Genomic DNA, 19,679 nt, shown 5'->3' on the forward strand with positions numbered 1-19,679 from the left:
GTTCTAAGAACTTGGTTTTGTGACTCTGAGCCCAAGAGCAGTAGAGGGGTTCAGTTCGAATCTTTAGCCCAGCACGTAAGCCCGCGGTGGAATGGCCAGGGCAAGAAACCAAGACAAAGGAGAGTCCGATATTTCATTCGTTATGAACCTGCAGAACTTGCTAGAGGGCTTAGTTATTACTATTAAATTAATAGTAGTTGAGTCCAGTGGTGTCTACTTGAAAGTCAGTCACACACACAATCCAATAGACAGAAACCTGTTTGAGGAACTTGTAGAGCTCATACCAGGAGGGCAGTGAACAAATATCTCCCCAGAACACACTACCTTGAAAGCACCAAAAACCTAAAAGCCCCCAGAATGAATTATAAAAATAGAAGAAGGACATAAAAAGATAGAATATCAGGAAAGATATGCTCCCCAGAAATGAGCAGAGGCAGAACTAACATGAAGTCCAAAGTAGAGGAGTAGGCTGGAAGAATGAGAAAACGGTTGAACTCAATCATAAAAAGCTACTATGGTGACTGGGAAGCTCAAGATATAAACAGAGGAAAAGGCAATAACTTTGAAAACATTTACAAGCAAACCTAAAAGAAAAATGTAGATTGGACTTAAGCCCAACAAGAGTTCTTAGAAGAGTTAAAGAAAGAGATTAAAAATTAGTTTAAATTTTTTTTTTTTAGTGAGGCAATTGGGGTTAAGTGACTTGCCCAGGGTCACACAGCTAGTAAGTGTCAAGTGTTTGGTCTGAGGCTGGATTTGAACTCAGGTCCTCCTGACTTCAGGTCCGGTGCTCTATCCACAATTTTTTGGGGGGGGGCAATTGGGGTTAAGTGACTTGCTCAGGGTCACACAGCTATTAAGTGTCAAGTGTTTGGTCTGAGGTCATATTTGAACTCAGGTCCTCCTGACTTCAAGGCTGGTGCTATATTAACATTTTTTAAAACCAAATAAAAGCAATAGAGGCAAAAATGCAGAAATAAGAGCTGTGTGAGAGAGTTATGAATGGAGAATTAACAGGTACCAGAGACAATGCATTGATATCAATATGGAACATATAAGTGGCAAATGACATAGCATTCAAATTCTTAAAGGAAAATAGAATAAACAAGAGGAAATACAGTAAAACTATACTAGTCAGAGACCTCCTCTTATCTCTTTCAGAACTATCTAAATCTAATCATAACATAAACAGGAAAGAAGTTAAGGAAATTAATATAATTTTTTAAAAAGTTAAATATCATAGATATCTCTGGAGAACATTGAATGGTAATAGAAAAGAGTATAGCTGTTTCTCAGCTGTGAATAGGATCTTCAAAAAATTGGCCATACATTAAGACACAAAAATCTCACAGACAAAAGTAGATAAAACAAATATTAGGTGCATCTTTTAATAATCACAGTGCAACTAAAAGTACATTCAATAAAGGACCTTTGAAGCAAATAGTAAAAATTAGCTGGAAACTAAACTTAATGTTAAAGAATGAGTGGTCAAAGAACAAATTATAGAAATCATCAATAATTTAATTAAAGATGACAATAGTAAGAAAATATACAAGGTGGAGCCAAGATGGTAGAGTAAAGGCAGGGATTCACATGAGCTCTTTCAAATTCCCGTCAAGGGCAGCCAGGTGGCACAGTAGATAAGAGTGCTGGCCCTGGATTCAGGAGGACCTGAGTTCAAATCTGGCCTCAGATACTTACTTTGACCCTGGGCAAGTCACTTTAATCCCATTGCCTAACCCCCCCCCAAAAAAAAATTCCTTTCAAAACAACTTTAAAACAATATCTCAGGGCAGCTAGGTGGCACAGCGGATAGAGCACCGGCCCTGACGTCAGGAGGACCTGAGTTCAAATGCAGCCTCAGACCAAACACTTGACATTTACTAGCTGTGTGACCCTGGGCAAGTCACTTAACCCCAATTGCCTAAAGAAAAAAGAAAAAGAAAAAGAAAAACAAAATAAAACAACAACAAAAACAAACAAACAAAAAAACCCAGTATCTCAGAATGAATTCTGGAGAGGCAGAACCAGCAAAAGGTCAGGGTGAAACAGTTTTCTAGCCTAAGCAACTTACAAGGTCAGAAGAAAAGGTCTGTCTCATTGAAGTGAGAGTAGAGCACAGTGCAACACAGGTCACACCTTGGCAAGCCAGCGGCAGGTCTTGGGAACATCTGCATTGGTGGCAGTGGCTTCCGGAGCACACAGCCCAGAGATGGTAAGGGGGTCAGACAACTGGTCAGAAGGAGATTACAGGAGTCCCTTTGATGGCACTAGGTAAAAGACTATTGCATTACCCATACTAAATTCTCTATCTAAACCTACAGGGAAGTTGGAAGGGAGGGAGATAAAAGAAAGGTGGGGGAGATTGACAGAAGGAAGGGTGGATTGGGGGAGGTGGTAGACAGAAGTAAAACACTTTTGAGGAGCTACACGATGAAAGGGGAGAAGGGAGGCAGGAATACAATGGAGAGAAAAACTCAATTAGTAATCATAACTGAATGGGAATGGGATGAACTCACCTGTAAAACAGAAGCAGATCGAGTGGATTAAAAACTAGAAACTAGAATGTTGTTTACAAGAAACACTTAAAGCAGAGAGGCACACAGAGAAAATGTAAAAGGTTGAAGAAGAATCTATTGTGTTTCAGCTGAAGTTAAAAAAAATGCAAGATAGCATTCATGATCTCAGACAAGCAAAATAAAAATAGAGCTAATTAAAAGAGATAAGCAGGGAAACTACATCTTGCTAAAAGGTACCATAGACAATGAAGTAATATCAGTACTAAACATATATTTGCCAAATGATATAGCATCTAAATTCTTAAAGGAAAAATAACAGGAAGAACTAGACAGTAAAACTATACTAGTGGGTGACCTCAACCTTCCCTTCTCAGAACTACATAAATCTAACCAAAAAATGAACAAGAAAGAAGTTAAAGAGATGAACAGAATTTTAGGAAAGTTAGATATGATAGACCTCTGCAGAAAATTGAATTGGAATAGAAAGAAATATACATTTTTCTCAGCAGCACGTTGTACCTACACAAAAATTGACCATTTATTAGGGCATAAAAACCTCACAAATGCAGAAAAAGCAGAAATATTAAATGCATCCTTTTTAGTTCATAATGCAATCAAAATTACATTAAAAAACCAGCTATGGAAATATTAAAAATTACTTGGAAACTAATGTAGTCTTAAAGAACGAGTGGGTCAAAGAACAAATCATAGAAACAATAATTCCATTAAAGAGAATGACAACAATGAGATATTATACCAAAATTCATTGGATATAGCCAAAGCAATACTTAGGGGAAAATTTATATCTCTAAATGCCTACACCAATAAAATGAAAAACAGTAGGTCAATATATTGGGCATGCAGCTAAAAATAACTAGAGAACTAACAAATTAAAAATCCTCAATTAAACCCCAAATTGGAAATTCTGAAAATTAAAAGAGAGATGAATAAAACTGAAAGTGAGAAAAACATTGAACTAATAAATAAAACTAGGAGCTAGTTTTATGGAGGGAAAGCAATAAAATAGATAAACCACTGGCTAATTTAATTTAAAAACAAGAAAACCAAGTTACCAGTATCAAAAATGAAGAGGGTGAATTCACCACCAATGAGAGGAAAATTAAAACAATTATTTAGCAACTGTTTTGGCCAATTATATGCCAAAAAAATCTAACAACCTAAGTAAAATGGATAAATATTTAACAAAAATATAAATTGCTCAGATTAAGAGAAAACTAAATAAAATACTTAAATAATCTTAGAAAAAGAAATTGAACAAGCCATAAATGAGTTCCCCAAGAAAAAATTCTCAGAACCAGATGGATTCACAAGTAAATTCTACCAAATATTTTTAAATATTTTATTTTTACCCCAATTACGTGTTAAAGCAATTTCTTTAAACATTTAAAAAAAGTTTTGAATTCCAAATTCTATCCCTTCCTTCCTCCCCTACCCCTCTCTCTGAGATGGTAAGCAATTTGATATAATTTATACATGTGTATATAATTTATATATGTGTATTTATACATGTAAAACATTTCCATGTTAGTCATTTTGTATAAGAAGACTTAAATAAAGGATGAAAGAAAGTAAAAAATAGCATGCTTCAGCCTGTACTCAGATAGTATCAATTCTTTCACTGGAGATGGATAGCATGCTTCATCATGAGTCCTTTGGGATTGTCCTGGATCATTATATTGCTAAGAATAGCTAAGTCATTCACAGTTCTTCATTGTAGAATATCGCTGTTACTGTGTACAGTGTTCTTTTGGTTCTGCTCACTTCATTTTGTATCAGTTCATATAACTCTTTCCACGTTTTTCTGAAATCATCCTGCTTGTTATTTCTTATGGCATAATAATATTCCATCAAAATCATATGCCACAGCTTGTTTAGCCATTCCCCAGTTGATGGACATCCTCTTGATTTCCAATTCTTAGCCACCATGAAAAGAGGTGTTATAAATGCTTTTCTTTTCTTTTTTGGGGGGTGGGGTGGGGTGGGGGGGTGAGACAGTTGGGGTTAAGTGACTTACCTGGAGTCACACAGCTAGGAAGTATTATATGTCTGAGGCCAGATCTGAACTCAGGTCCTCCTGACTCCAGGACTGGTGCTGTATCCACTGTGCCACCTAGCTGCCCCTATAAATACTTTTGTGCAAATGTCTTTGGAATATAGACTTAGTGTCTACCAAATATTTTAAGAACAATTCCAATATTATTTAAACTATTTGGAAAAATAGTTAAAGGAGTCCTACCAAATTCCTTTTACAACACAAATATATTGGTGAAATTTGCAAGTATACCTTTTGATATAGCAGTACCACTGCTAGGTCTGTATCCTAAAAAGATCATAAATAAGGGACAAGGACCTCCATGTACAAGAACATTTATAGAAGCTCTTTTTGTGTTGGCAAAGAATTGGAAATTGAGGGAATGCCCATCAATTGAGAAATGGCTGAGCAAGTTGTGGTATATGAATGTAATGGAATACTATTGTGCCATAAGAAATGATGAGCAGATGGACTTCAGAAAAACCTGGAAAGACTTGTATGGTCTGATGCTGAGCGAAGTGAGCAGAACCAGGAGAACATTGTACACAGTAACAGCAACACTGTGTGATGATCAACTATGATAGGCTTAGCTCTTCTCAGCAATACAGTGATTCAAGACAGTTCTAAAAGATTCATGATGGAAAATGCTATCTACATCCAGAGAAAAAGCTATGGAGTCTGAATGTAGATGAAAGCATACTATTTTCACTTTTTTGTTTTCTTTGTATTCCTTCTTGTGTTTTTTTCCCTTTTGTTCTGATTCTTCTTTCACAATATAACTAATGTGGAAATATATTTAACATGATTACACATGACTATTTTGCTCCCTCTTTTTTTTTCCGTTTCTTTTTTGTGCTTGCTCCCATTGGTTCTAATTCTTCACAACATGACAAATGTGAAAATAGGTTTAATATAAATGTATATATGGAGCCTATATCAGATTGCATGCTGTCTTGGGGAGGGGGGAGATGAGGGAGGAGGAGAAAATTTGGAACTCAAAATCTTAAGGAAGTGAATGTTGAAAACAAAAAATTAATTAACTAATTAATTAAAAAAACCCACGATTGCACATTTATAACCTATATCAGATTGCTTACTGTCTTGGGGAGAGGGGGAGGAAGGGAGGGAGAAAAATTTGGAACTCAATCTTATAAAAATGAATGTTGTTGAAAACTATCTTTATATGTAATTGGAAAAAATAAAATACTATTTACAAAAACAACAAATTTAGTGCCGATATTAAATGTGGTTTAAAATAAGTAGTGTCTATCTAAAACCATCAGCCAGCATTATCTATAATGGGGATAAATTACAACCCTTCCTGGTAAAGTCAAGAGTGAAGCAAGGTTGCCCATTATTACCACTATTATTCGATATAGTACTAGAAACACTAACTGTAGCAATAAGAGAAGAAAAAGAAATTGGAGGAATTAGAATAGGCCATGAGGAAATAAAACTATCACTCTTTGCAGATAATATAATTGTATACTTAGAGAATCCTAGAGAATCAACTAAAAAACTACTTGAAATAATTAACAATTTTAGCAAAGTTGCAGGATACAAAATAAACCCACATAAATCATCAGCATTTCTGTATACTACTGAGAAAACCTAGTAGCAGGAGACAGAAAGAGAAATTCCTTTTAAAATAACTGTAGACATTATAAAATACTTGGGAATCTACCTGCTAAGAGAAACCCAGAAACTATATAAACACAATTGCAAAACACTTTTCACACAAATAAAGTCAGATCTAAACAATTGGAAAAATATTAATTGCTTATGGGTAAGCTGAGCCAATATAATGAAAAAGGTACACAATTTACACCAAAATGGTGATACCATAAGCAAATTAGGAGATCAAGGAATAGTTTATCTGTCAAATCTATGGATAAGGGAAGATTTTAGGACCAAACAAGATATAGAGAATATTATGAAATGTAAAATGGATAATTTTGATTATATAACATTTAAAAGTTTTTGCACAAACAAAATCAATGCAACCAAAATTAGAAAGAAAACATAAAATATGGGGGGGGATTTTATAGCAAGTATCTCTGATAAAGGCCTCATTTCTGAAATATATAGTATATAAGGAACTGAGTCAAATTTATAAGCATACAAGTCATTCTCCAATTGATAAATGGTCAAAGCATATGAACAGACATTTTTCAGATGAAGAAATCAAAGCTATCTATAGTCACATAAAAAATATTCTAAATTACTTGATTAGAGAAATGTAAATTAAAACAACTCATGAGGTTCCACTTCAAACCTATCTGATTGGCTAATGTGACAAAAAAGGAAAATGATAAATGTTGGAGGGGATGTGGGAAAACTGCATCACTAATTTACTGTTGATAGAGTTGTCAACTGATGGTAGAATTATTTGAAACTATTCTCAAAGGGCAACCAAACTGTGCGTACCCTTTGATCCAGCAATACTACTGCTAGGTCTATATCCCGAAGAGAGTTTTAAGAAGGGAAAAGAACCTATTTATACAAAAAATGAGTATTTTTTTTTTTTGTGGTGGCTAACAATTGGAAATTGAGAGGATGCTCATTAATTGGGGAATGGCTGAACAGATTGTGGTGTGTGATTGTAATGGAACATTATTGTGCTGTAAGAAATGACAAGCAAGACATCTTAGAGAGGGAGAAAATTTGGAACTCAAATTTTTTTATCTTTCATTTATTTTATTTTTAGGTGTTAAATAGAAAATTTGGAACTCAATTTTTAAAAAAAAGATGGCTAAAATTTGTCTTTGGATGTAATTGAAAAAAATAAAATATTATTTCAAAAAAGAAAAATTAATTAATTAAATTTTTTTTTAAATGACATGCAAGAGGATTTCAGAAAAACCTGGAAAGACTTACATGAACTGATGCAAAGTGAAGTGAGAGAACCAGGAGAACATTGTACCCAGTAATAGAGCATTCTGTGATGAACAACAGTGATTGACTTAGCTTTTCTCAGCCATACAATGATCCAAGACAATCCTAAAGGACTTATGATGAAAAATGCTGTCTGAGAAAGAACTGATGTTGTCTGAACTATATTTCTGTATTTATTATATTTTTGCTAATATTTGATATTTTTTTCTTTATGTTTTCTTGCACAAAATGACTAATATGGGAATGTTTTACATGATTGCACACATATAACGTCAATCAGATTGTTTACCATCTTAGGGATGAGGAAGGGGTGAGAGGGAAGGATAAAATTTGAAACTCAGATGTTAAAAATTGTTTTTACGTGTAATTGGGGAAAATAAAATATTATTTAAAAAATAAAAATAGGGTAAAAAAAGCTTCTTTTCAAATTCCTTCTATGATAAAATATTATTGATATCTAATCCAGAAAGAGTCAAAATAAATAAACAAAACTATAGGCCAATTTCCTAATGAATATTTATGCGAATATTTAAGTATTAGCTGGGAGTTTACAGCAATATTTCACAAAGATCATGTACTGTGACCAAACTGGATATATGTCAGAAATGCAGGACTCATTTAGTATTTGAAAAAAGTATAAACCTAATTGACCCTAGCGATAGCAACAACAAAAATCACACACCTAACTGTTTCAATGCGTTTAGACTTTTGACAAAATACCATACCTATTCCTGTTAAAAACAACAGAAAGCACTTGAATAAACAGCTTTCATTAAAATGATAAGCAATAGCTATCTAAAACCAAGAGCAAGCATTGTTTGTAATTGGGATAATCTAGGTTCCTTTCCAATGAGATCAGAAGTGAAGAAAGGATTTTCATGATTACCATTTCTATTCAGTATTGTAGTCTATATGCTAGCTTTAGCAATAAGACAATAAGAACAACAACAACAAAAACAATTGAAGGAATAAGTATAGTCAAAGAAGAATCAAAAGTATCACTTTTTTGTATTTGCTAGAATGGTTTACCTAGAGAACTCTAATGAGTTAACTAAAATCAGCACAGTTGTAGGATACAAAATAAAAACATAGAAAACATTAACATTTCTGCATATTACCCCCCAGGAAGGGATAGAAATAGAAATTCCATTTAAAATAACTACAGATATTACCAAATACTTGGGAGTCCCCCTCCAACATGTGCACAGGAACTATATGAACAAAATTATAAAACCCTTCACACAAATAAAGAGATCAAAATAACTGAAATTATATTGTTCATTGTTAGGCCAAGTCAATATAATAAAAATAAAATACTACCTAAATTACTTATTCAGTGCCATACCAATCAAATGACCAAAGAATTACTTTATAGAGCTGATAAAAATAACAACAAATTAATATGAAGGAACAAAATCAATGAAAAAAATTGGAAGGGGACCTAGCAGTCCCAGATCTCAAAATATATTCTAAAACTATAATCATCAAAACAATTTGTGCTGTATGGGAAAATAGAAAAGTTAATCAGTGGAACATTTTAGGTACACAATATTCAGAAGCAAATGAACACTGTAAAATAGTATTTGATAAACCCAAATTTTCCAGCTGTTGGGGCAAGAATTCGCTGTTTGACAAAAACTGAAAAGCAGTCTGGCAGAGTCTAGGCATAAACCAACATCTCATACCATATATGCTCCAAATGGTGCATGATTTCTATATAAAGCACAATATCATAAGCAAATTAGTGGAGCTGGTAAGAAATTATCTGTCACATCTTTGGATAGGGGAAGAGTTCATGACCAAATGAGCGATCCACTGGAGGTAAAATGGATAATTTTGATTACATAAAATTAAAAAGATTTTGCATCTTCAAAACCAGTACAGTTAGAATTAGTAGATAATCAGGAAAAAGGGAAAACCTTTTACAGTAATTTCTCAGATAAAGGTACCACCTCACACTTGTCAGATTAGCTAACATGAGAGAAAAGGAAAATGAAATGCTGGAGGGGATGTGTGAAAATAGGTAGACTGCTGGTGGAAGTATGTACTAGTCCAGCCTTTCTGTAAAGCAATTTGGAGCTAAGCCCAAAAGGCTATTAAACTGTACTTAACCTTCAGACCCAGTGATATTACTACTAGGTTTATATTCTAATGAGATTAAAGAAAGGGGAAAAGGACTCATATGTATAAAAACAGTTGTAGCAGCCATTTTTGTGATGGCAAAGAATTGGGAACTGAAGCGGTTGCTCCACTATTAGGGAATGACTGAACAAATTTTTATATGTACAGGATGGAATGCTATTGTGCTGTAAGAAATGATGCAGGAGATGGTTTCAGAAGAACCTGGGAATACCGGTATGAACTGACACAAAGTGATTAGAACCAGCAAAACAATCTATATTGTAACAACAATTTTATAAAGATAATCAACTGTGAAAGATTTAGTAACTCTGATCAGAACGGTAACCCACTACAATTCCAAAGGACTCATGAAACATTCTGTCCACTTCCAGATAAAGAACTCATGGACTCAGAGTACGGATTCAATGTATTTTTTTCTCCTTTTGTTGCCTTTTTTTTTTTAAAGAACATGGCTGATTTGGAAATTTGTTTCATATGACTATACATATTTATAATGAGGTTTTTTTTTCTTGTGCTTTAAAAAAATAAAATAAAAGCCAGATTGTAGAAAATTATTAAGAAGAGAGTGAGAATAAAGGAAGTAGAGGTACCTCTTATAGATGACCTTCTTAAAGAGATTAGCCTCAAAAGGGAGGAGAGATCTGGTAAAATAGCAAGGAAGGATGGATCAAAGATTTTTTGTTTTTTTTTTTTGAAGATCCAGCTTTTTAAAAAAAAATTCATATTAGATATTATTTATAATTATAATAGAGCAAATTAAACCTAAAAGCCTCTGTGTTTACTAGGTGTCTTCCATTGGTATGTTATGATCATACAAGACTGTGATAAATGCAACCATAGAGATAAAACCACTGTGTATGTATATGTGTGCACTTCCAAAAGGTATCTGCCACTGTTGATGATGTCTTGTTTAGAATCCAAATAGATTATAGAATCACAGAATGTCACAAGCTAGAGGCCTTCTCATCAAACACATCCCTGAACATAAATCTCTACATGGAATGGCATTTCTCCTCCTCAAGGGATGCTGCAAATCAGGCAGGAGACCCAGGGAGATGGATAGATCATCTGACTTCATCCAATACATAATAGGGAACTCTGAGCAAAGGGTGGTTGTGTGACTGAATCATTTGTTCAAGTAGCAATTAGGACCCAGGAATAGGTGAGTGCTTCGGAAAACTTGTAGCTCCAGAAGCCTAATGTTTGCTTGTTCTGGCTACCATTTTGTGCCTGCCAAAGGCTCCACTCAGGCTGATCTTTATAGACAGAGACCTCCAAAAATGTGGCCTTGCAGCATTATCATGGAATGAGACTTCTGGACAGCCTGCTTGTAGGGCTGTAGTCTATGATGGGCCACATATAAAAGAAGCAGATTTGCAGCTGACATAGTAAATGATGGCCATCAGTATCCCCAGATGGAGAATGTGGGTTCTCTAAAGCTTGAAGAGTCCCATAGAACTCTGGGCTTCCTTCTAGATTATGGGGATGCATTGATCAGGAGTCATTCAGTTTATTTGGGACTGTTCTCTGAATCCTCTGGGTTTTCCTCAAGCCCTGTATGTTCTCAAACTTGACTGAGCAGACTGGACCATGGATTTTCTTAGGGTTGATTTCCCTCTCGTTATCCCTCATATGGACCTCCATTAAATATAGTGCTTCAGCCGTAATGACCTCATCTGGTCAAAACACTTTTTCAGTGTTTTGAAAGTTGGGTTATTCAAGGATCTCAGGAGCATCAATCATTTGATCCCAAAGTCTTCCTGGCGTGAGCTCTGCAAGTTCTTGACCTGAGGTTGATTCTGAACAATACAATTGTAGGCTTACCCCTGATTTGGAGTTCCAGTAGACTAAAACTCAGTCACCGTAAGCCATCTGCAGGTTCAGAGCGACAGAACTGCAGACACTTCTTTGATCTTGGCTTCCTGCCCTGTTTATTTCACTGCAGGCTTCAGAATTGACAGGGTCCAGATCCAAGATACCCCTTTCTGCTCCTGGTTAATTCCCATTGCTTTTTCCTGTTTCTGTACGTGTTTCTCACTCACCTGCACCCTTTCTTTGCTGTTGACTTTATCTTCATGCATAGGTCCCGTACTACCTTAATCTTTTCTAAGTCTATGATACAGTTCTGGGGTATGAACAACAGAACGGGTAGTTGGAATCTTGTGCCCACAAGCTCAGGCCCCTCTGGGGCTTTATCTGGGACCTTTTCTTGCTCTATTAACAGCCACTAGCAAGTCCTTGTTCAGTTCTTGTGCTGCAGGGCTTGTCGTGCTTTCCCTGGTGTCCACAGAACTTTCTGTTTCCTTATGCACACTTAGTTTAGAAAAATGACTGATTTTTTTTCTTGGATTTTCATCTCTATCAGTTGCTTTTTCTAGATCTTTGTGGAATGGCTGTCTAGGAGCTCTGGCTACTTCCTCCTCTACCATTTTGACTGTTCTCTACTTTCCTATTTATTTTAATGAAACTTTACAGAAGAATTGGAATAAAGGATGTCGTCAGGGAAATGTATGATCAAAAAAGACAAGATAATCATGATGTGGGAACAAGTGATGAGGGTGAGTGCTCAACCTGTACACTGAAGATGTCAGGAGAAAGCAAGGAAAGCCTCTATCTTCTTGGGGTTGAACAGGCATTGATTGCTTATGATCTATGTTGTACAGGGAACATCCAAATTAATGGAATTGCAGATACATTTTCCCATTTGAATAATTTTTATGGTGATTACTTTATAAATGGTGATTGATGTGGGTCATCATGATAACATTTAGAGCTGGAAAGGTCCTTAGATATGGGATAGAAAAATAAAATTCTATCTTTGCTTCAATATAATTTGTTTCCTTTGTCATCCTTTCTATTTTATTCATTTAAAAACATTATTCTTGGGGCATCTAGGTGACGCTTGGAGTCAGGAGGACCTGAGATCAAATCTAGCCTCAGATACTTGACACTTACTAGCTGTGTGACCCTGGGCAAGTCACTTAACCCCATTGCCTAGCAAAAAAAAGAAAAAAGTTATTCTTGGAAGGAGTCCATTACTTGAATCCATAGACTATTGGAGGGCAGGGGGGAGAACCATGACACAAAAAAGGTCATAAACCCATTTTCTGGACTAAACCCTTTATTTTACAAATGAGGAAACAGAGACCTAGAGAAGTAAAGTGACTCGGCCACTTACCTACTAAGTAGCAAATCCAAAATCTGAATCCATATTCTTTGACTATAGATCTTTTTACCATACTGTGCTGCAATTGGATTATGGTAAAATATATTATGTTTTTATAGATTAAGAACACTTTCTACTTAAAGTTTATAGTATTTTTAAATTTTATTTTTTATATTATATATATTATTATGAAATATAAAATTTAAATTTAAAATTATTTTTAAAATTCAAATTAATTATTTTATTAAACATTAATAATGATATGATCTCAAGGATGTAAAGAGATAAAATGGGGGAATTGTAGGAAGATGGTGGCATGTTGGGAACTACAGTAGCCCAGATCTCCTGCAAATACCTCGGTAAAGATTAAAAATGCAGCAGTTAAAAAAGAATAGTGTAAACTACATTACTTAGCCCAGTCCTACACAGAAGGAACACTAGGATCCTGGAGACACTTTGAAGTAGATAAGTTAGGGTAGTTTTGTAGAGCAAAACAACTGTGGGGCAACTAGAGGTGGGCTCCAAAAAGAGTCCAGTACAGGATAGATATAGGGCAAGCCTTGGGTCAAGGGCCCCAAGGCTTGAGGTGATCTCATACTGGGAGCCCAGTTCGAGAGCATTCCTAGACCCCAATAGCACGAAGGTAAGGGCCCCAAGCAGAGTCTAACTCATGGGGACTGCCCTGGAGTTTGTGACAAGAGGGAGGTCCTAGGCCAAGCTCAGGACTAAAGTAGCCTCTGAGCCCAGCACCAATGGGATGGGAGAAGAACCCCAGATAGAACATAATGCAGGATGGGCTATGTAACAAGAATGAGACCCTCCTAGGCAGAGCCCAGCCCATGAGTGTAGCCCCTTGATAAGACCTCATCAAGGAGCCCTAGGCAGAGCACAGCTCAGTTGTAGCCTACCCCTAGAGCACTATAGAAACAGTTGAGCTCTGCAGCAAGAGAAAGGGGGAGAAGAGCCCTGCAAAGGACCTGGGCTGAACTCATTATGAGGGTGACCTTGGGGAGTCCTTGGAGCAACTGGAGAAAAAAGCCGCAGCCTCAGTTCCTCCCAGTGCCCTGGCTACAGTAGAAATGGAGCATCTAAGTCCAAGTCTATATCCAGGCAATCTAGGTCTGAACCACAGCAAAGAAACAAGGCCAAACAATTCCTGCGGAAGAAGGGACCAAAGTTTGTCCACTACATTCAGGTCCAGGTAGGGCCTGTCAGTACCATTCAGGACTAAAGGAGCAGAATTGATCTAGACACAAGCCCCCCAGTTTTGAGCAAGCCAAAGAAAATACCTACTACTATGAGGAAATACCTTGGACTGCATGCAGTCTAGGGGTAAACCCTGAGGAAGAGAACAACCCCCACAAGTCTAAGTGCTCACTTACAAGATTCAGGAAGGAAAAAAAATGCCCTGGTCATAAGGATTATAAGAGTACTTGGAAGAAATGAAAGAAAAGAAACAATGCAAAGCTAGGGAGGAGAGAATGGCAAGGAGAATTGAGATCTGGGAGCAGATGGTAAAAAACCTCACCCAAGTACTAAATGCTCTGAAAATTTAAATAGGCAAAACAGGAAATGTCTCACTGAGACAGCAAGAAATCTTAAAATCAGAAGATTGAAAAAACAAGAAAATGAAAGAGCATAATATAAAAAATGACCAAAGTGGAAAAATGGTCAAGAAGAGGTATTTAGGAATTCTTTGATCTGAAAATTGTGATTAAAAAAAAAATCTCGTCACATTTCCAGGAATGATTGAAGCCATACATTTTTAGACAATATGGAATTTTTTTTTTGGTGGACTGTCCATATTTGTTAAAAATTTTTTTAATTGTTCAGTTCATGCGGGCAGAGATAGAAAAAATAAATTCCTATAAAATAAATAGGGGCAACTAGGTGGTGCAGTGGATAGAGTATCAGACCTAGAATCAGAAAGACTGAGTTCAAATCTGGCTTCAGACACTTACTAGTTCTGTGATCCCAGGCAAGTCACTTAACCCTGTTGGCCTCAGTTTCCTCATCTGTAAAATGAGCTAGAGAAGGAAATGGCAAATCATTCCAGCACCTTTGCCAAGAAAATCCCGAATGAGGTCACGAAAAGTTGAACATGACTGAACAACAAACAAAATAGATAAATGAATAAATTTTTAAAAATGTGATATCTAAAAACCTTGTTTATTTGGAAAGAAGTTGAATGTTGACAAAATCTAATATGATATTAGCCCTGGACGTGGAGACAGGAAGGTTTAAGTTTGAGTCTTGACTTAGCATTCAGCTTCTGCCTGCCTCATCTATAAAATGCAGGTAATCATAGCACCTGCCTTCCAGGGTTGTTGTGAAAGTAGTATTTGTAAAGTATGTTGGAGAATTTTCTGTACCAAGATGAGGTCCAATGAATGACTGTAGGTCAGAGAGGAGGCCAAACTAAAAGCAAAGAAAAATATTAGCATGCTAAGACAACTGCTGAAAGCTGCTTTGACATCTTAGAGTACAGATTTAGTTTTTATAACTTTTCACATCCACTTTAAGTAAACAATCAACAGCATTTTCTGGCAATTTAGGATAGATAAATGACACCTTTCACAGCAGAGGCATGGGTAGAAAAAAGGGAAATCTTTCAAGGGAGAAAAGGGGGCACCTTCTAGAGAAACATTTACCATGCCACTGATAGGGTTTATTATCAGAATGAGAAGACATTTCCTGTTTAAGGGCAGGAAACAAGAACTGATGACCAATACTTTTTTTACAATTGTGAGAGAAGTCCCTTTAGATGAAACTGTAGGGTCGAGGTAACCATTTAGACCAGACTGCAGGTATCACTTATCCAAGGAAAACAAATATTTGTGAACAGCAGTAGATCAGACCTTCCTCTTTTTACTGTCTTTGCATAGTTTATTCTGTTTCTTCTTCAGTAGCAGTTGTGAATTATTATTAGGCCACCAGATGGTTGGGTTACCTATATTGTTAGCCCATCAAAATGTTGCAAAACAATTAGGGTTTCTATTTTTCCCCTAAATGTGCTTTCCAAATCTTAAAGCACTCTAATTTGCACTGGCTCCCCAAAGATCCTTTCCAAATGCCATTTTCTTTTTTTTCTTTTTTTTTGGTGAGGCAATTGGGGTTAAGTGACTTGCCCAGAGTCACACAGCTAGCAAATGTTATGTGTCTGAGGCTGGATTTGAACTCAGATTCCCCCTGACTCCAAGGCTGGCGCTCTATCTACTGTGCCACCTAGCTGCCCCTCCGAATGCCATTTTCATTAGTATTAACTGATTCCTTCCTTTTTGTTTTGACAGGTTTCAGAAATGGCTGAAGATGGCAGTGATGAAACTATGTTTATTTGTGAGTATATCACATAAAAGAATATGGAAATTACTCAAATATATAGAGAACTGAGTCAAATTTATAAGAATACAAGTCATTCCCCAGTTGATAAATGGTCAAAGGATATGAACAGGCAATTTTCAGATGAAGAAATCAAAGCTATCTATGGTCATGAAAAAATGGTTTAAATTACTATTGAGTAAAGAAATGCAAATTAAAACACCTTTGAGGTACCACCTCACACCTATCATATTGACTAATATGATAGAAAAGGAAAATGACAAGTGTTGGAGAGATTATGGGAAAATGGAAACACTAATGCACTCTTGGTGGAGTTGTGGACTGATCTAACCATTCTGGAGAGCAATTTTAAACTATGTCCAAAGGGCTATAAAACAGTATACATACCCTTTGACCCAGCAATAGCACTAGTAGATCTGTATCACAAAGAACTTTTTTTTTTAAAGGAAAAGAACCTATATGAACAAAAATATTTGTAGCATCATTTTTTGTAGTGGCAAGGAATTGGAAATCGAGGGGATGCCCATCCATTGGGGAATGGCTGAACAAGTTGTGGTATATGATTATAATGGAATATTACTGTGCTATAAGAAATGACAAGTAAGATGCTTTCAGAAAAACCTGGGAAGGCTTATATGAACTGATACAAAGTGAAGTGAGCTGAACCGGGGGAACATTGTGCGCTAGTAACAGCAATATTGTACAATGATCAATTGCGAATGACTTAGCTATTCTTAGCAATACAATGATCCAAGACATTTCTGAAGGACTTATGATGAAAAAATGCTATCTACCTCCAGAGGAAAAACCGATAGAGTCTGAATTCAGATCAAAACCTACTTTTTTTTTTAAACTTAATTTTATTTTTCTTGTCGGCTTTTTTTTAGTCAGTATTTTCTTCCACAATGTGACTTATATGGAAGTATGTTTTGTATGACTGCACTTATATAACCTATGTCAAACTGCTTGCCTTCTCAAGGAGGGGGGAAGGGAAGAAGAGAGAGAGAATTTGGAATTCAAAATTTTAAAAAGAATGTTAAAGATTGTTTTTGTATGCAATTGGAAAAAATTATTTTAAAAAAAGAATATTGAAGTGAACTTTATTGTTCATGTAAAATTAGATTTCTTTTAATGTAGAAAAATATTTTCTGAAAATCCAGGTAGTTTTTTTAGGGGGTGGGGAAAGCTATGGGAAACTCATAATAGCTTTAAATAGTCTCACTTGCTAAATGGGGAAGACTGTATAAATAGTCTTAGTATAACAGACTTTTTACAACCTTCCTGCAAACATAACTTTGCAGGTTTTAGACACTGATTAAGAAAAATGATCTGACACCAGAAACATGAAAAATATTTTACATTTGTAACTAAAGAATCAAAAAACCAGGGGTTTTGTGTGTTTTCTTTCCCCTCTTTGGAATAAATTTGCTCTTACTTTCAAAGAAATGACTACAAATAATTTGTAGACATTTCCTTAGAGTACATTATGTATTTATGGAGTGAAATATTAAGACATGGCTTACTTAATCAAATGAGTCATGTGTTTTGTTTGTTTTGGTGATCTCAATATTCATTCACATTCATGGTAACCTCAGTCAGCAGCTAGCAGTGTGTTTTGCATCTACTTTTTACAAGTTTGTTACAGCATTAATTAAGCTTTTCTAGCAGTCTGATTGAATTATAGTTAACCATGAATGCTGCCTTTGAAGAGATCTGTTTATCTATTTACAGGGTGTGAAGACTGTGGTCAGTACCATGATTCAGAATGTCCAGAGTTGGGCCCAGTGGTGATGGTAAAAGACTCTTTTGTATTGAGCAGGGCAAGGTGAGCAACTTCCAATGAGTTGTTTATTTATTTATTTTTAAATTTTTAGTTGCTTATTTTTACACGTGTGATTTACATGCAATGTATGTATACATATGCGTACATATGTATAAGTTATATGTATACATATACATGTATAAATAGTTTTAAAATTTTTTTCCCTCTGTTTTTTAGTTTTGTCAAGGTTCTTTAACAACTTTAGTGAAATAGCAAAGACTTTTTATGTTTTCCAAGAAGAAGGAGTTAAAATGTTTAAACAGAGCAATTAAAGAAAGGCTTTTCCTCAAAATTTCTGGAAGGCATAAATGATTTTCATCATAGTGTGACTTAAACAGTTTTTTGCCATGATAAGGAAGGATGTAATTCAATTTTTCTGTAGTGAGCTGCTTTTGTCTACTTCAAATTTCTTAAAATAAAACTACCAGGGTACCAGTGATATGACTCTTTAGGTAACAAACAACGTATGACATAGTGCTAATGTGACATGGTGCTAGTGAATTCAAGTCATTAAAGTCTGTTAGTTTTTTTTGTTTTGTTTTGTTTTGTTTTTTGGGGGGGGCTAGGCAGTGGGGTTAAGTGACTTGTCCAGGGTCACACAGCTAGTAAGTGTTATGTGTCTGAGGCCGGATTTGAACTCAGGTCCTCCTGAATCCAGGGCCAGTGCTCTATCCACTGCACCACCTAACTGCCCCCTGTTAGTTTTTCTATACAGTGTTCTGTGGCTGCAAACTACAATCCTAACTTAGACCAGACATCTTCAAAATGCATCCTTGTTAAAAGGGGAGAACCAGCTAAGAGTGTATGGATAACTTACACAAAAGCTCATTATTACTTCTAGAAAATAACTCAATATAATATGCTGGTGATTGATCATGACTTGCTTTCTATGGCTACCACCTTAGCTTAGGCCTTTGTTGGCTTTTCCCTGACAAGTACAGACATCTGACTGGTATCCTCATATCTAGTCTCTCCCCAGCATAATCAATATACTAACAGCTAGCAGTGTGTTTTGCACATAGTAGGTCTCAGGTTTAAACCTGTGATTCTGTTAATTGACAACTGAACTAATCTCACCTCCCACCCTAACCCCCCCAACTCCTCACTTCCAAATTTCCTTATTTCTGTCTGATAGCTCTATTTTTTTTTATAGACTCCTAGGTTTGTAACTTCGATGTTATCCTTAACTCCTCTCTCCCGCTCATGCCATATATATATAGCCAAATTCTGTTATTGCCAGTTCTGTTGTTGCCAATTGCCGAAGTCTGTTATTTCTTCCTTGATAACATTTCTTTCATTCTACCTCTTCTCTCTACTCACACAGCTACCACTTTAGTTCAGGTCTGCATTACATCTTGGCTAGACTAATGAAACCTCCTCTCCCCACTCCAGTCTGTTGCCATGTTGCTGCCAAAGTGATTTTCCTTAGTGAAAATCTAACCATGTCACTCTCTGACTTGATAACTACTCCAGTAGCTTCCTAAAATCAAATATGAACTTCTCTGTGTAGCTTTTAAGTCCTATACAAACCTGCCTCACCTTCTGTTTCCAAACTTATTTAACATTGCTCAACTTCTTGCGCTCTACAGTCCAGCCAGACTGGCCTTCTCTCTGTCCCTCACGTATCACACTCCATTTCTTGTCTCTGTACCTTTGAATTCTTCCAGTCAAGCTGGCTTTTCTCTGTTCTTCATGGACAATATTCTGTATTCATTATGGCTTTTGAATTGGCCATCCTCAATA

At 36.0% G+C, this 19,679-nt stretch overlaps 1 protein-coding gene across 1 annotated transcript in view; it reads left to right on the forward strand.

The window, feature by feature from the left end:
- The window catches only part of PRDM15 (PR/SET domain 15), a 169,835-nt gene that overhangs the window by 30,598 nt on the left and 119,558 nt on the right, over positions 1 to 19,679 (forward strand). The window contains exons 2-3 of the mRNA XM_027843599.1: positions 16,066 to 16,111; positions 17,846 to 17,939. Coding sequence (XP_027699400.1) covers positions 16,066 to 16,111; positions 17,846 to 17,939 — 140 coding nt within the window. The remainder of the gene's footprint in view (positions 1 to 16,065; positions 16,112 to 17,845; positions 17,940 to 19,679) is intronic.

This window comes from Vombatus ursinus, unplaced genomic scaffold (assembly GCF_900497805.2).
Source record: "Vombatus ursinus unplaced genomic scaffold, bare-nosed wombat genome assembly UNPS02014924.1, whole genome shotgun sequence".
In the NCBI taxonomy this organism is placed as follows: domain Eukaryota; kingdom Metazoa; phylum Chordata; class Mammalia; order Diprotodontia; family Vombatidae; genus Vombatus; species Vombatus ursinus.